Source organism: Erpetoichthys calabaricus, chromosome 9 (genome assembly GCF_900747795.2).
Source record: "Erpetoichthys calabaricus chromosome 9, fErpCal1.3, whole genome shotgun sequence".
NCBI classification, from domain to species: domain Eukaryota; kingdom Metazoa; phylum Chordata; class Cladistia; order Polypteriformes; family Polypteridae; genus Erpetoichthys; species Erpetoichthys calabaricus.
In genome coordinates, this window is record NC_041402.2 from 38,550,588 (window position 1) to 38,562,727 (window position 12,140).

The 12,140-nt window shown below is 38.2% G+C and overlaps 1 protein-coding gene across 2 annotated transcripts in view; it reads left to right on the forward strand.

Annotated features, from left to right (window-relative positions):
- slc6a2 (solute carrier family 6 member 2) overlaps positions 1 to 12,140 on the forward strand; it is an 84,484-nt gene that overhangs the window by 8,524 nt on the left and 63,820 nt on the right. For both annotated transcript variants that reach the window (XM_051932152.1, XM_028809319.2), the window contains exon 3: positions 10,258 to 10,389. In XM_051932152.1, the coding sequence (XP_051788112.1) occupies positions 10,258 to 10,389 (132 nt within the window). The remainder of the gene's footprint in view (positions 1 to 10,257; positions 10,390 to 12,140) is intronic.

Below are 12,140 nucleotides of genomic sequence, written 5' to 3' on the forward strand. Positions count from 1 at the left end.
GAATGTCGTACTCTAAACTTCTTCCTAAAATCAATGTTTAATCAATTACTTAATTTACCCCGTCATAAATTAATGCAGCGCATTAAATGCTTTGTTTTGCGTTCCCCGACCCAGTGATTAATCACTACACTTCTTAAACTGACTTCCTCCGCACTAAGAGAAGACAGCGATCACCATACAGAATCCATTCACTTCATGATATTCCTGCTTTCTGAAAATTTAGAACGCTAAGATAAATGCTTGATATCATTTTCATGATGAAATGCATTAAAGCAGGTATTACACATTCACGGTAGTGAGGCGGTAGTGCTGCTCCCTTGCAGTAAGGGGTCCCCAGGTGTATGTTCAGTGTAGAGAACTTTATGGCAGGTGTGATTTGGCTCCAAAAAACTGGATGTATGAATAGCTATCGCACAGGTTTAACTTAAATATTGTGTAAATGTTGGGTTTGTGATCTGCTGGTCGGAGACACAAACACAGAATTCAATGCATGTTCTTCTGAGCGGGCTATCTTTATTGCATGCATACTATCTCTATCTGACATACCAAAACCACAGTTCCTATCCTTCATTTTTCTTTCACCACATAACCAATCACCACACGATAAACGTCTTTGTGAAATTAAAACTAGTTATAAACTTAGCCCACGGAGTGTTCAGAACTTTAAAAATATCTTCGTTATACATGTTTAATTATGCCATCCATTCAGAGTTGCGCCCATCTCTGAACGAGTCGCCAGCACATCGCAGGATGAATACAAGCAAAACATACACTAGCAGGGTCAATATAGCACAACAAAACCCCACATCCTACATGATTTTGAAAGGAAACTGAAGCACGCCGAGTAAACCCACCAGAAAAACATGCAAATGCAAGGCAGGCACGCCGCCGTGCCCCCATATGATTAATGCATGCTTTAATGCATTTCACCATGAAAATTATTTTAAGTATTTATCTTAGCATTCTAAATGTTCAGGGAGCAGGAAGATCATGAAGTGAATGTATTCTGTGCGGCGATCGCTGCCGGCGCCTCCTCTTAGTGCAAGAAGAAGTCAGTTTAAGAATCACTTAACACAAAGCATTTAATGTGCTATATAACTTATGACGGGGTTTGAGAAAATCAAGTAAATTTAAATATTCATTTTACGACGAAGTTTAGTTTACGATGTTCTACTTTAATGACAAATTACGAGAATAAAGTTAACATGTCGACTTTATTCTCGTCATAAGCGTCAAGATTAAAGTGGAAATGTCAAGAATAAAGTCAACCTGTCGTCACACTATTACACAGTACCCAGGTACATTACACTGTATTGAAAACAAATAAAACAAGTACAACTTGGCTTGCAGTATTATCCAGTAGTATAGAAACAGTATTTACACATCTGACCTTTTAAAACTAAAGTATCTCCAGGCGACGGACGTGACTCCTTTTATTCGGCAAAAGTTCTTCTGTTCATCATGTTCAACTTTATCGTCGGCTTCAGTTTCGGAATGTTCTCTGTCCATTTTCACCGCGCAATACCTATGCTACCGCTACCTATTTGGTGGTGTAGCAGTGAAAAAGAGCCCTAGTGCAACAAATCTATGTTTAGCGGTGTAGCAGTGAAAAAGGTCCCCACTTGAACAGTTTCCCGCTGCACCACGTTCCGAACGTCGTTTAGGCAATTTAAACCGGTGTTGCGGTATAAGAAAAATCCATATCATAAAAAAAATAAAAAACGGTTTTCGGTATGAACCGGTATACCGCCCAGCACTAGTATATGGATGTATGTATGTTTGTGTATGTATATGTGTGTGTGTATCAACCTGCATATCATCTGGGAACTTTCCCATTTAATGAAGTAATATGCTGCATGTCAAGGTCTATTCCATCTAGATCTGTCCCATAAATGTGTTTTCACAAACTTGCTTGACCTTTCATCTAACCAAGCTTTTTAGGTCACCTGGTCATCGGGTGCTTGCTGGCATACAGTACAACACTGCTTGATCTGGCTTCAGGTTGTGTCTCTGTACCTCTGTTCATATGTTTTGTTTTGTTTTTTTCTCTTTTGAACCATCATGATAATATCTTGTTTTTGTTTTCTTACCCCTTAGACTAATGTCCACAGCATTACACTATTAGACATGATTTTAAATGTTCTTTGATACACAAACTTTCCTTCTCTATGCTAAGGCCAGTCATTATAGAAGTATGCAGAAATAGACAGTTTTGTACCTTTGCAATTACAAGTTTTGCATTTAAATTTCAAATATTTTGTGACATTTAACTTAGTAAGAAGGCACACAGTGATAAATGCTTTTTGATAATATATAACTTTATTTACATAGCAGTGGAAGTTGCATGGAAATTAATTTGGGTTCATACAAATAAATTGTTAATATAAAATACACAGCATAAAGTCAACAGTAATCACAATCTCTTATATACTGTATATTTCTCTACTGGTTCATCCTGCTTCTACTTCAAAACGGGTCCCGCCCACACGCAGTTGACACGGCATTTCTCGATTCCTATTCGTCCTCTTCCATGTCATGCACTATACTGGCCTGCTGAGCGTAATACATCCAACAAGTACTCGAGGTGCTGCCACAACAGTAAAGTAGCTTTACCACCTTTGCGGGAGCCACCTGTGTCTTTACAACAGCTTCTTACACAGCAAACATCAGAAGCTAAAAATTATCGTGAACACATTCGAGAATACAACTCTTCTCTAGCGTTTGCTTCCAACTCCATACTATTTTAAAATACACGGGCAAATTTATCACCAAATCTCTCCACTATATGCTAACACTTCTACCTCTCCATGATATGGACAGTTGTATGTTTTTGACACAGCGCAAGATACTGAAGTATGCTTACAAAATAAAGCAAACTCTGCATGCAGCGAAAATGTACTTCTCCAGCTAGATTCCATGCTCAGAACCATCAACCGCTTCACTAAATCATACAAACACTTGCATGAAATCGCTCAGTCCAATCCAACAGCATCTGTACGAATGGTTTTCAAGGAACACCCTAGGCAGGATTTACGACGATACAATGCCCTGACATGTCACACTGATGTTGCAGCGATTTTCGTCGGAGAAGATGGCGAAACGCCTGCCAAAAGGGACATTTGCATCTATCCCATAGGCATCTCCTGTGAACAGATTTCCACACTCAGTATGAATTCCGATCCTATGGTTTGCCCACTTTTGTTCCCTTATGGAGACATTGGCTGGCACAAAGATTTACAACATGTTCCCAATAAAAGAACCGCCAAGGCTTACTCAATGCCAATTTTACGCGTACAGATTAGTAATGAGGAATACATTTAGTATTTTGCAAACTATTCTAACAGTACGTCGTAGATACGTATGTTAAAACAGAGGGCGCACGTCTCAACTATCTCAGATTACATCAACAAGATCTGCGTGTGGAACTATTAGATGCACTGCAAGCAAACGCTGAAAATAACAACGTACGTGTAGGCAAAATTATCATATTACCATCCACATTTCCAGGAAGTCCAAGATACATGCAACAAAACTATCAGGATGCCATGGCCATAGTACGTAAATTCGGAAAGCCTGATTTATTTATCACTTTCACATGTAATCCTGCTTGGCCGGAAAATCTACATGCACACTGTGTCTTTCAAGAAGTATTTATTTCTTCTTGATTTCTGAATTCCTTTCTCACCGTTTTCCGTTCCTATTCTTACACCGCAGTATGTTATGGCCGGCGTCGGCTAGTTCTCATTAATTGTCCAGACAATCAGTTTACAAAATCATACTAACCATCATATTCAGTCATTTTCCAGATTTTGGATAAGTGTATAGGGCATAATACAGTACTGTTACAGTTAATTTTTTAAAGATGTGTCCTTTAGCATATGCTCATAACATTGCTTAATGACCACAGGGGGGACCTGGTGTAAATGTTTAAAGTAATGCCCAAGTTTAGTGACAGTTATAAACAACTATAGGCTCCTCCAGAGGTTCATTTTATCTATTAGTTTATGTTTTATTTTTCTCAGCCATCAAGTGTCCATACCTCAATTCATATACAGTTGTAGTAAAAATTGTATTTGTAAGAATTGTGCATGTTTAGTGTGTTTATGGGCGGCACGGTGGCGCAGTGGGTAGCGCTGCTGCCTTGCAGTTGGAAGACCTGGGGAGCCGGGTTCGCTTCCCGGGCCCTCCCTGCGTGGAGTTTGCATATTCTCCCCGTGTCTGCGTGGGTTTCCTCCGGGCGCTCCGGTTTCCTCCCACAGTCCAAAGACATGCAGGTTAGGTCGATTGGCGATTCTAAATTGGCCCTAGTGTGTGCTTGGTGTGTTTGTGTGTGTCCTGCGGTGGGTTGGCACCCTGCCCAGGTTTGGTTCCTGCCTTGTGCCCTGTGTTGGCTGGGATTGGCTCCAGCAGACCCCCGTGACCCTGTGTTCGGATTCAGCGGGTTGGAAAATGGATGGATGGATGGATGGATGGATAGTGTGTTTATGTAGTTTACTAGTCAAAAGTTTTAGAACACCTCAATTTTTCAAGTTTTTCTTCAAATTTAATCACTTGAAATGCAATGAATGAAATTGTATTTGGATTGTGTAGGACACCATACTCACTGACACTTCTTTTTTTTTTTTTTTTTTTGCAATTTTCTTTAAATAAAAGGCTTGCACTTCTAAGAGTAATATTGCTCTGTCTCATTTCATTTGTTAATTGCCGTTTTCCAGCCATTGTCACTGGAATATTGTCCAAGTAGTAATTCAGAAGGTGTAGTAACAAGGTCTGTTCCAACTCTGCTTTAATACAGACAGAGGGTTTTTAAGTAATCAGCAGAAGTTGGAACACCTGTGCAAATTGTTAGCTTCACCTTGCAAGGATTAATTTATTTTAAATGCTACAGAACATCTGTAGGTTGTAACCTATTAGTTGTTCCCTGAACTGAAGAAGGTCCATTTGTAATATTCTGATATTTCCTTTTTTAACTTTTTGTTAATCTAAACTTTAAATTTAAACCTCTGGCAGCTTACTGCTTATCTTTTCACCATTTGTGGTCATTCATTGCACTTCAGCTGGTTACATTTGAAGAAAAACTGAGGTGTTCCAAAAGTTTTGACCGGTAGTGTGTACTTCCTATAAAAAGTATTCATCCCTTGGAACTTTTCATGTTATTGTTATACAAAATTGAATCACAGTGGATTTAATTTGGCATTAATCAACAGAAAAAAAACTCTTTATTGTCAAAGTAAAAACAGATCTCTGCAAAGTGATCTAGATTAATTACAGATAGAAAACATAAAATCACTGCATAAGTATTCACCTCCAAAGTCAAATCAGTATTTAGTAGATGCATCTGTGGCAACAATTACACCCTTGAGTCTGCTGCCCAGATCTCTCTTTGTCAGCTTTGCACATCTGGGCACTGCAGTTCCCTGCATTATTCTTTGCCAAACTGTTCAACTTCTGTCATGTTTCACGGGGATTGTGAGTGAACAGCCCTTTTCAAGTAGATCCACAAATTCTCATTTGGATTTTGAACTGGTATCTGACTGTGCTATTCCAGGACATTAGCATTGTTGTTTTTAAGCCATTCCTGTGTAGCTTTGGCTTTATGCTTGGGGTTGCTGTCTTGTTAGAAAACAAATCTCCTAAGGTGCAGGTTCCATCAGGCTTTCCTCCAGGATTCCCCTATATTTTGCTGCATTCATTTTATCATCTTCCCTCATTTGCCTTCCAGGGTGTATTGCAAAGAAGTATCCCAACGGCATGATGCTACCACCACCATGCTTCATTGTGAGGATGGGGTGTTTATGAAAATGTGCAGTGTTTAGCTTATGCCAAACATGCAGTTTAGTCTAATGACTACAAAGCTCATTTCCGGTCACATCAGAACATAGAACCTTCTTCCAGCTGACTGCAGAGTCTCCCATGTGCCTTCTGGAAACCTCTAGCAGAGATGTCATTTTTTTTAAACAGTGTCTTTCTGTTTGCCAAGCTCCCATAAAGGTGTTACCTGTGAAGCACCCCAGCAACAGTATGCACAGTCAATCCAAAGTCATTGCAACTTATAATTCTTGAGAGTTCTCATAGGTCTCTTGGTGGCCTCCTTCACTAGTCTTCTTGCACAATTGTGGACTATCTGCTTAAGGCAGGTTTACAGCTGTGTCATACTTGTTCCATTACTTAATCACTGATTAACTGGACTTCAGGAGATATTTAGTGACTTGGATGTTTTCTTGTATCCACTCACAGACTTGTATGTTTTGATCATGTTTTTACAGAGTTACTTGCAGAGTTTTTTTGCAATGCTGTACTGGAAAAGGTTTGTTTGCAACATTACACATTAGCTTGATGGCATCTGAAATATATAAATATAGTTTTATTGTTTATGTATTTAAATAAATACATATAGTCAAATATTTGTTGTTAGTCACAGTCTGCATGGTGTTTGCACATTCTCACACTGGCCATGTGGGTTTTGTTTTGCATTTTAAAGATATGCTGTACATGTTAAGTTAATTGGTAACTCCAAATGATTGTGTGAGAGTGTCAATGACTGTGCTCTGCAGTAGACTGGTGTCTCTTCTAGGATTAATTTCTACCATGATCTCTATGCTGTTGGTATAAGCTCAAGCACCCTTCACTGTTGTTTTGGAATAACAATAAAAAAATACTGTAATAAAATATAAATTAAGATTCTTAACATAATTCTCTTTTTTGCATTCTCCAATTTTGCACTGCTTCTGGGAGCAAAAACAAACATGAGGGATGCTGTGACATGAACAGCTTTCGGCATAAAACCACTTAATATAATATTTTGAATAAATACTTAAGTGTAAACAGTGTTTTTCATGTACGTATACAGTAAACAGCTTATAAAATTACAGCATCACTTACATATTTCATGGATTATGTTGGTAAATGGCATGAAGCATGATGGACTGAATATAATACTGTGTATACCTCCGGTCCTCTGTCATTCACAGGCTTGTGAGAGGCTCACAGATTACATCACGTGTCCCTCTGTATTTCCCTGGCAGTGTGATCTTTCTCCAGATAGGTAATAGTATCTACTAGTGTTTATATTTGTTACTTGCATCTGTAGCAAAAATTTGATTCCAGACTTGTTGGGTTTGTTTGATTTTTTTTTTCACTACACGAAAAGGCATCAACATTTTAACAACTGCTCATCAAGGAGTATGTCTGACCTTACTTGCAACAGAGTAATGCGGTTCTGTACAAAGTGAGCCAAGTGTTTGATATACCAGCAAATCTGTCATTATGCAATATGCACTGCTTGCATCAGTTTTACATGGGTAAAGAGGAACATACAAGATGGCACATTGTGGATGGAGTGATCTGCGTGTGAATGCAGCTCACTTGCAGGGTTTTCACAGAAACGACAGACTTAACAGTGTACAAGTATGCAAATACAAATCTCTTTTCTTGGCGTGTGTATACATCTGCCATCAAACACATGTACCTGATTCAATATGTGCGATCATATGTGTATGCAATTCAAAACATGCACTAGAATTTTAAAATGTACCCAAATTATCCAAAATGGTGCCTCATTTATCACCAAGTAACATGTTGCATTGGTCCTTTCATTTTTCACAAAGAAAGACCACCATTTGATCGTGCATTTGCATTCATCGTCATTTTGCAGTGCCTGAAAACTTTGTGAGTGAGCTGCCATCCTAACCGTCTCTTCATTAGCACTTCGATCACTCTGTCCACTGTCCCACTTCGCATGTTCTCCTTTTTCAACATAGAATTCATGCTGCATGCGTACTTTGTTTTCAGTGTTATGTAAAAAACAATGCAATGCCATTTCAAGGGAGTTGATAATTCTATCTGCAATAACTGGAATTTTTTTTCATCACACGTTGTGAAACAATGTGAGTGATTATAAGTGTGACATGTTCTCATTGATTATTTTATAGCTGCCTTGTAAAGAGAGATAGCAATTCACATCTTGGAAACATCGTTCAGTAACGTAGATCCAGCAGGAGAGGATCTATGGAGGAAACAGGACATGAAAATGCAGTCAAAGTGTGAGCTTGGAAGGTAGAGGTGACTGTCACTACCCGATCTGCAGTGCCTGCCAGATCTGCGTGCGCATGTGCACAAATACAAATTGAACTACACGCGTATGTGCAGAACTTTACTATTACAACCATGCCCGATCCGCATTTTTTTATTTTGCGACAAGAGTCCCCATCTGATTTGTCTTGTGCACGCGCTCTCAGCTTAATAAAAATTACTTTCATGATGCTGCCAATTATTAGTTTTGTAAACCTAACTCTTTAAGACAAATGCCAATTTTATTAATAATAATTAATATCTAAAGATATTTTTAAACAAACACAATTTGTCCATAGAGGGAAACTGCAACAAGAGATCAAATTGAAAAGGGGAGATTATATAATTCATTACGTGACTGGAAAAATACAATTTTCTATATATATATATATATATATATATATATATATACATATATATATATACACACTGTGGGAAATAGCCCGGACACAGACAGACAGACATCATTTTAATGTCCCAACACACGTTTATTCACCCTAAGTACAATGTCCAAATATACACACAACCCAGTGCCTCCGCACCAGTCACCCCAATAGTCCAGGCCTCTGTCCACAGTAAGCCTTCAGGCCGCCTCCTTCTCTCCTCTCACACTCAGTCTCCGACCTTGTCCTCTTCCACCCGACTCCAGCCCTGAATGAAGGGAGGCGGCCCCTTTTTGTGTGGCGGAAGTGCCGGCTGTCTTTCTGGAAGCACTCCGGGTGTCTCATTTTCTTCTTCCCCCCAGCACTTCCTGGTGTGGCGGAAGTGCCGGGGTCCCAAGTCCTCCGGGCATAAGGATGCCCCCTGGCGGTCCGGAGGAGGCATGAGCCCTCCTTCTGTCCTTCTGGGCGTCCCAGCTGGGTACCACCCCCAGCCACGTGCCACAACACATATACACACACACACAGTACTTGCCAAATAATACAAAAAATAATACAAAACATGACATGTGTTTCGCCTTAATTCGGGCTCATCAGGGGTGCACACCTATGTTTCCCCTTATAGGGATCGGAACTTGGATATCAGCACCTGTGGCAAAACATCAGATGTTGCACCACGAAGGCTGGTTCGTTTATTTTGCAAGGTGAATACTTTCATTATGATCAACTAATGTGGAACTAAAATTAATATACTATACTGTCAGTTGTGAATTAGCATGCACAGTTTAGATTGGGCCGTGCTGTAAAGTGGATTTTTTTTTCGTTGCTGGCTTGATCCGCGTGTGCATGTGTATTGAAAGGCTATGTCATCGCACACTTTACGCTGCTGCCCGATCTGTTTAACGCATGCATGAACACTTTACGACATGTTAGGCTTTCAATATGCAGTGCGCCTATGAATCAGGGAGGCACACAGATTGGGTAGCAACAGTGACGATTCACACCTGAGTACCAATGTTCAGTGTTTGTTGTTTGTGGCGGTAATAGGGGATCTTTCACGTAAAAAAGCAAAGAAACATGTCCGTCATATTTTCTGATTGAATCTGAAAGTCGAGGAAGAACAGCCTGGTGTGCACATTTATGAAATAACTAAAGATTTAAAAACACAACTCCATTTGGCATGGACCATGGTGCTCCTAGTGTTATAAACAATATTAATGCCCTCCTGGACTTGAAAAAGGCTGTTCAGTCATAATCTTCATGCAACTAGACTGAGATTGAGCTGCGTTATAAAGAAGATGGGGGAAAAATTGCAGTGTCCAGATGTGCATAGCTGATAGACCTTTCCACACACTCAAGGATTTAATGGCTGCCAAAGGTGAATCTGCTTGAAGTGGGTGAACATTTATGCAGTCAGTTTTTGTTTTACATTTGTAATTAATCTTGATTGCATTGTATATATTTGTTTTCAGTTTTATATTAAATATTCTTTTTTTCTGTTGATCAAAGTCAAAAAAGCCTTATTAAATTCACTGTGATTCAATATTGTATAATAGTAATATGTGAAAACTTCCAAGGAGTAAATACATTTTAGAGGTATTGTAAAATATGATTAGATATAGTAAGGGTATTTCAGTAGCTAATGAAGCTGTGGCATTTTTATTCTCAGTTGGGTTCCTACTGCAACTACACAAATTAAAACTTATATTGCATTGTTTTTATTGCTAACCATGATTTTTCAAATCAGCCAGCACCTGGTGAAGCTTTTTTTCCCAAAAAAATATTTATTTAAAATTTGTACTTGCAGGTGCCTTTTTGATCCCCTACACTTTTTTCCTGTTCATTGCTGGGATACCTCTGTTTTATATGGAACTGGCACTGGGCCAGTTTAACAGGGAAGGAGCTGCCACTGTTTGGAAAATCTGCCCAATTTTTAAAGGTGAGATTGTATTAGAAAAAGGTGCTCATTATTTTTTGCTATCATAAGTTTGTTACATACTGTTTTCTTTTTAATAAAGAACTTCAAAGGATCTTATACCAATGCTATAATGAAAAGATGCATATATTGTAGAAATAATCTCCTATATACATTTTGTAAAACAAACGGCAGTATTCTCAAATTTATACCTAGGAAGAGTGGTGCTATAGAGTATCATCTGCTTTAAGGTAGTTTTATAGGACATTGTTAGAGAGTAAAGACAAAAGCCTTCAGAGCTAATTTATTTATTAAAGCCTGCATGTTTGCTTTTTTCTGCACACTCGGGTGTTCCTCTAACATCTCAAACATGTACATGTTTTGTTACTTATTGACTCTGTATGAGTGACCAGTGGTAGACTAGCAACCCATGCAGGACTTGTATCTGATGCTGTTGGAATAGACATTGACCTCTAAGAATCTAAAATAAAACAGTGTTCAGCATTGATTTGGATTCTGAGACCAAAAGGCTTCTCTTGTATTGGTAGGTAGAGCATTTCTAAAGTACAGGGTCCCTATAGCTAAAAGCTGTGAGCTTTTACAATAGATTTATTTATCTTTGGAATTCGAAGCAGGCCTTCATTTTCAGTTTGACTTATATGCTGTGGATTACACAAGCAAATATGTTTAGTTAATTAATAGTCGGGGTGGGGACAATCTCTAAGCCATTTGCAACTTTATATGTCAAATGGAGGTTATTTAAAATTGACTTTTGTGTCCTGGGTTAAAATCTTAGTGTTTGTGTATTGTTTGCATGTTTTTCCTGTGTCTATGTGGGCTTTTCTGCAGGTACTCTCTTCAAAATACTTTATGTAGGTCATATATGCTAAACTAATTTATACATGTAAAATTGGCTACATATAAGTGTATGTGTAGGATTGTGAATTAGTGTGCCTTGCAATGTACTGGTGCTCTGTCTAGGATTTGTTCCTTATCTGATTTGAGCCAAACACTGCAGGGATACTTTCTTGCTATCCATTGACACTGAATTTAACAAGAGGATCATAAAAGGACTGGATGAATCTAAAGGTAAGTGAAAGACAGCAAACTGGAATTATAAGATCATACTTATTGTTCCTAGTTCAAATTCTTGCTCTCTCATTTTTAATTCGGTGTATCACAGTAAAGAATTTCGAAAACCTCACAGTAAAGCAACATAGAAGACAGGTCTGCTTGAAACAAATGAAGAGCTACAATCCTTTCCCAAGATCCTGGAAATTAAGAAGCCATTTTCATTTAATTTCTAAAGGAGGATTTATATTTATTGTGCTTTTGTTTTTAATTATTAATAGTACAGTTTTGTTTTTCAATCACTTTTCTGCATTCTGAGTGCTGTTAATTGGGGCTGTGTTGTAATCTAGAAAATCAAAGTGTTTTTTTGATATTTAAATGCATGCAATTTTTTTTTTGCTGATAGCAAGGAGGTATTGTGTCCTTTCAGAGCATATATGTCCATTGCAGCACACGATTATGTGTCAAAATATCATAAATGAATAACTTTTACTATGAAAATGTATACTGTAAACTGCTATATACACTACTCAGTTAACACTGGAATAAACAAATAAATTGTGTATTCTGACAAACATAGGATGGAGCTATTCTCAACAATAGAGCTATCAAAAAGTAAAGACCTTCAAATTTTTATTATGTTAAAAAAAAAAAGTTACAATTATTTGAGATGGTTCAATTTATCCAAGTCCAGAATGACTTAC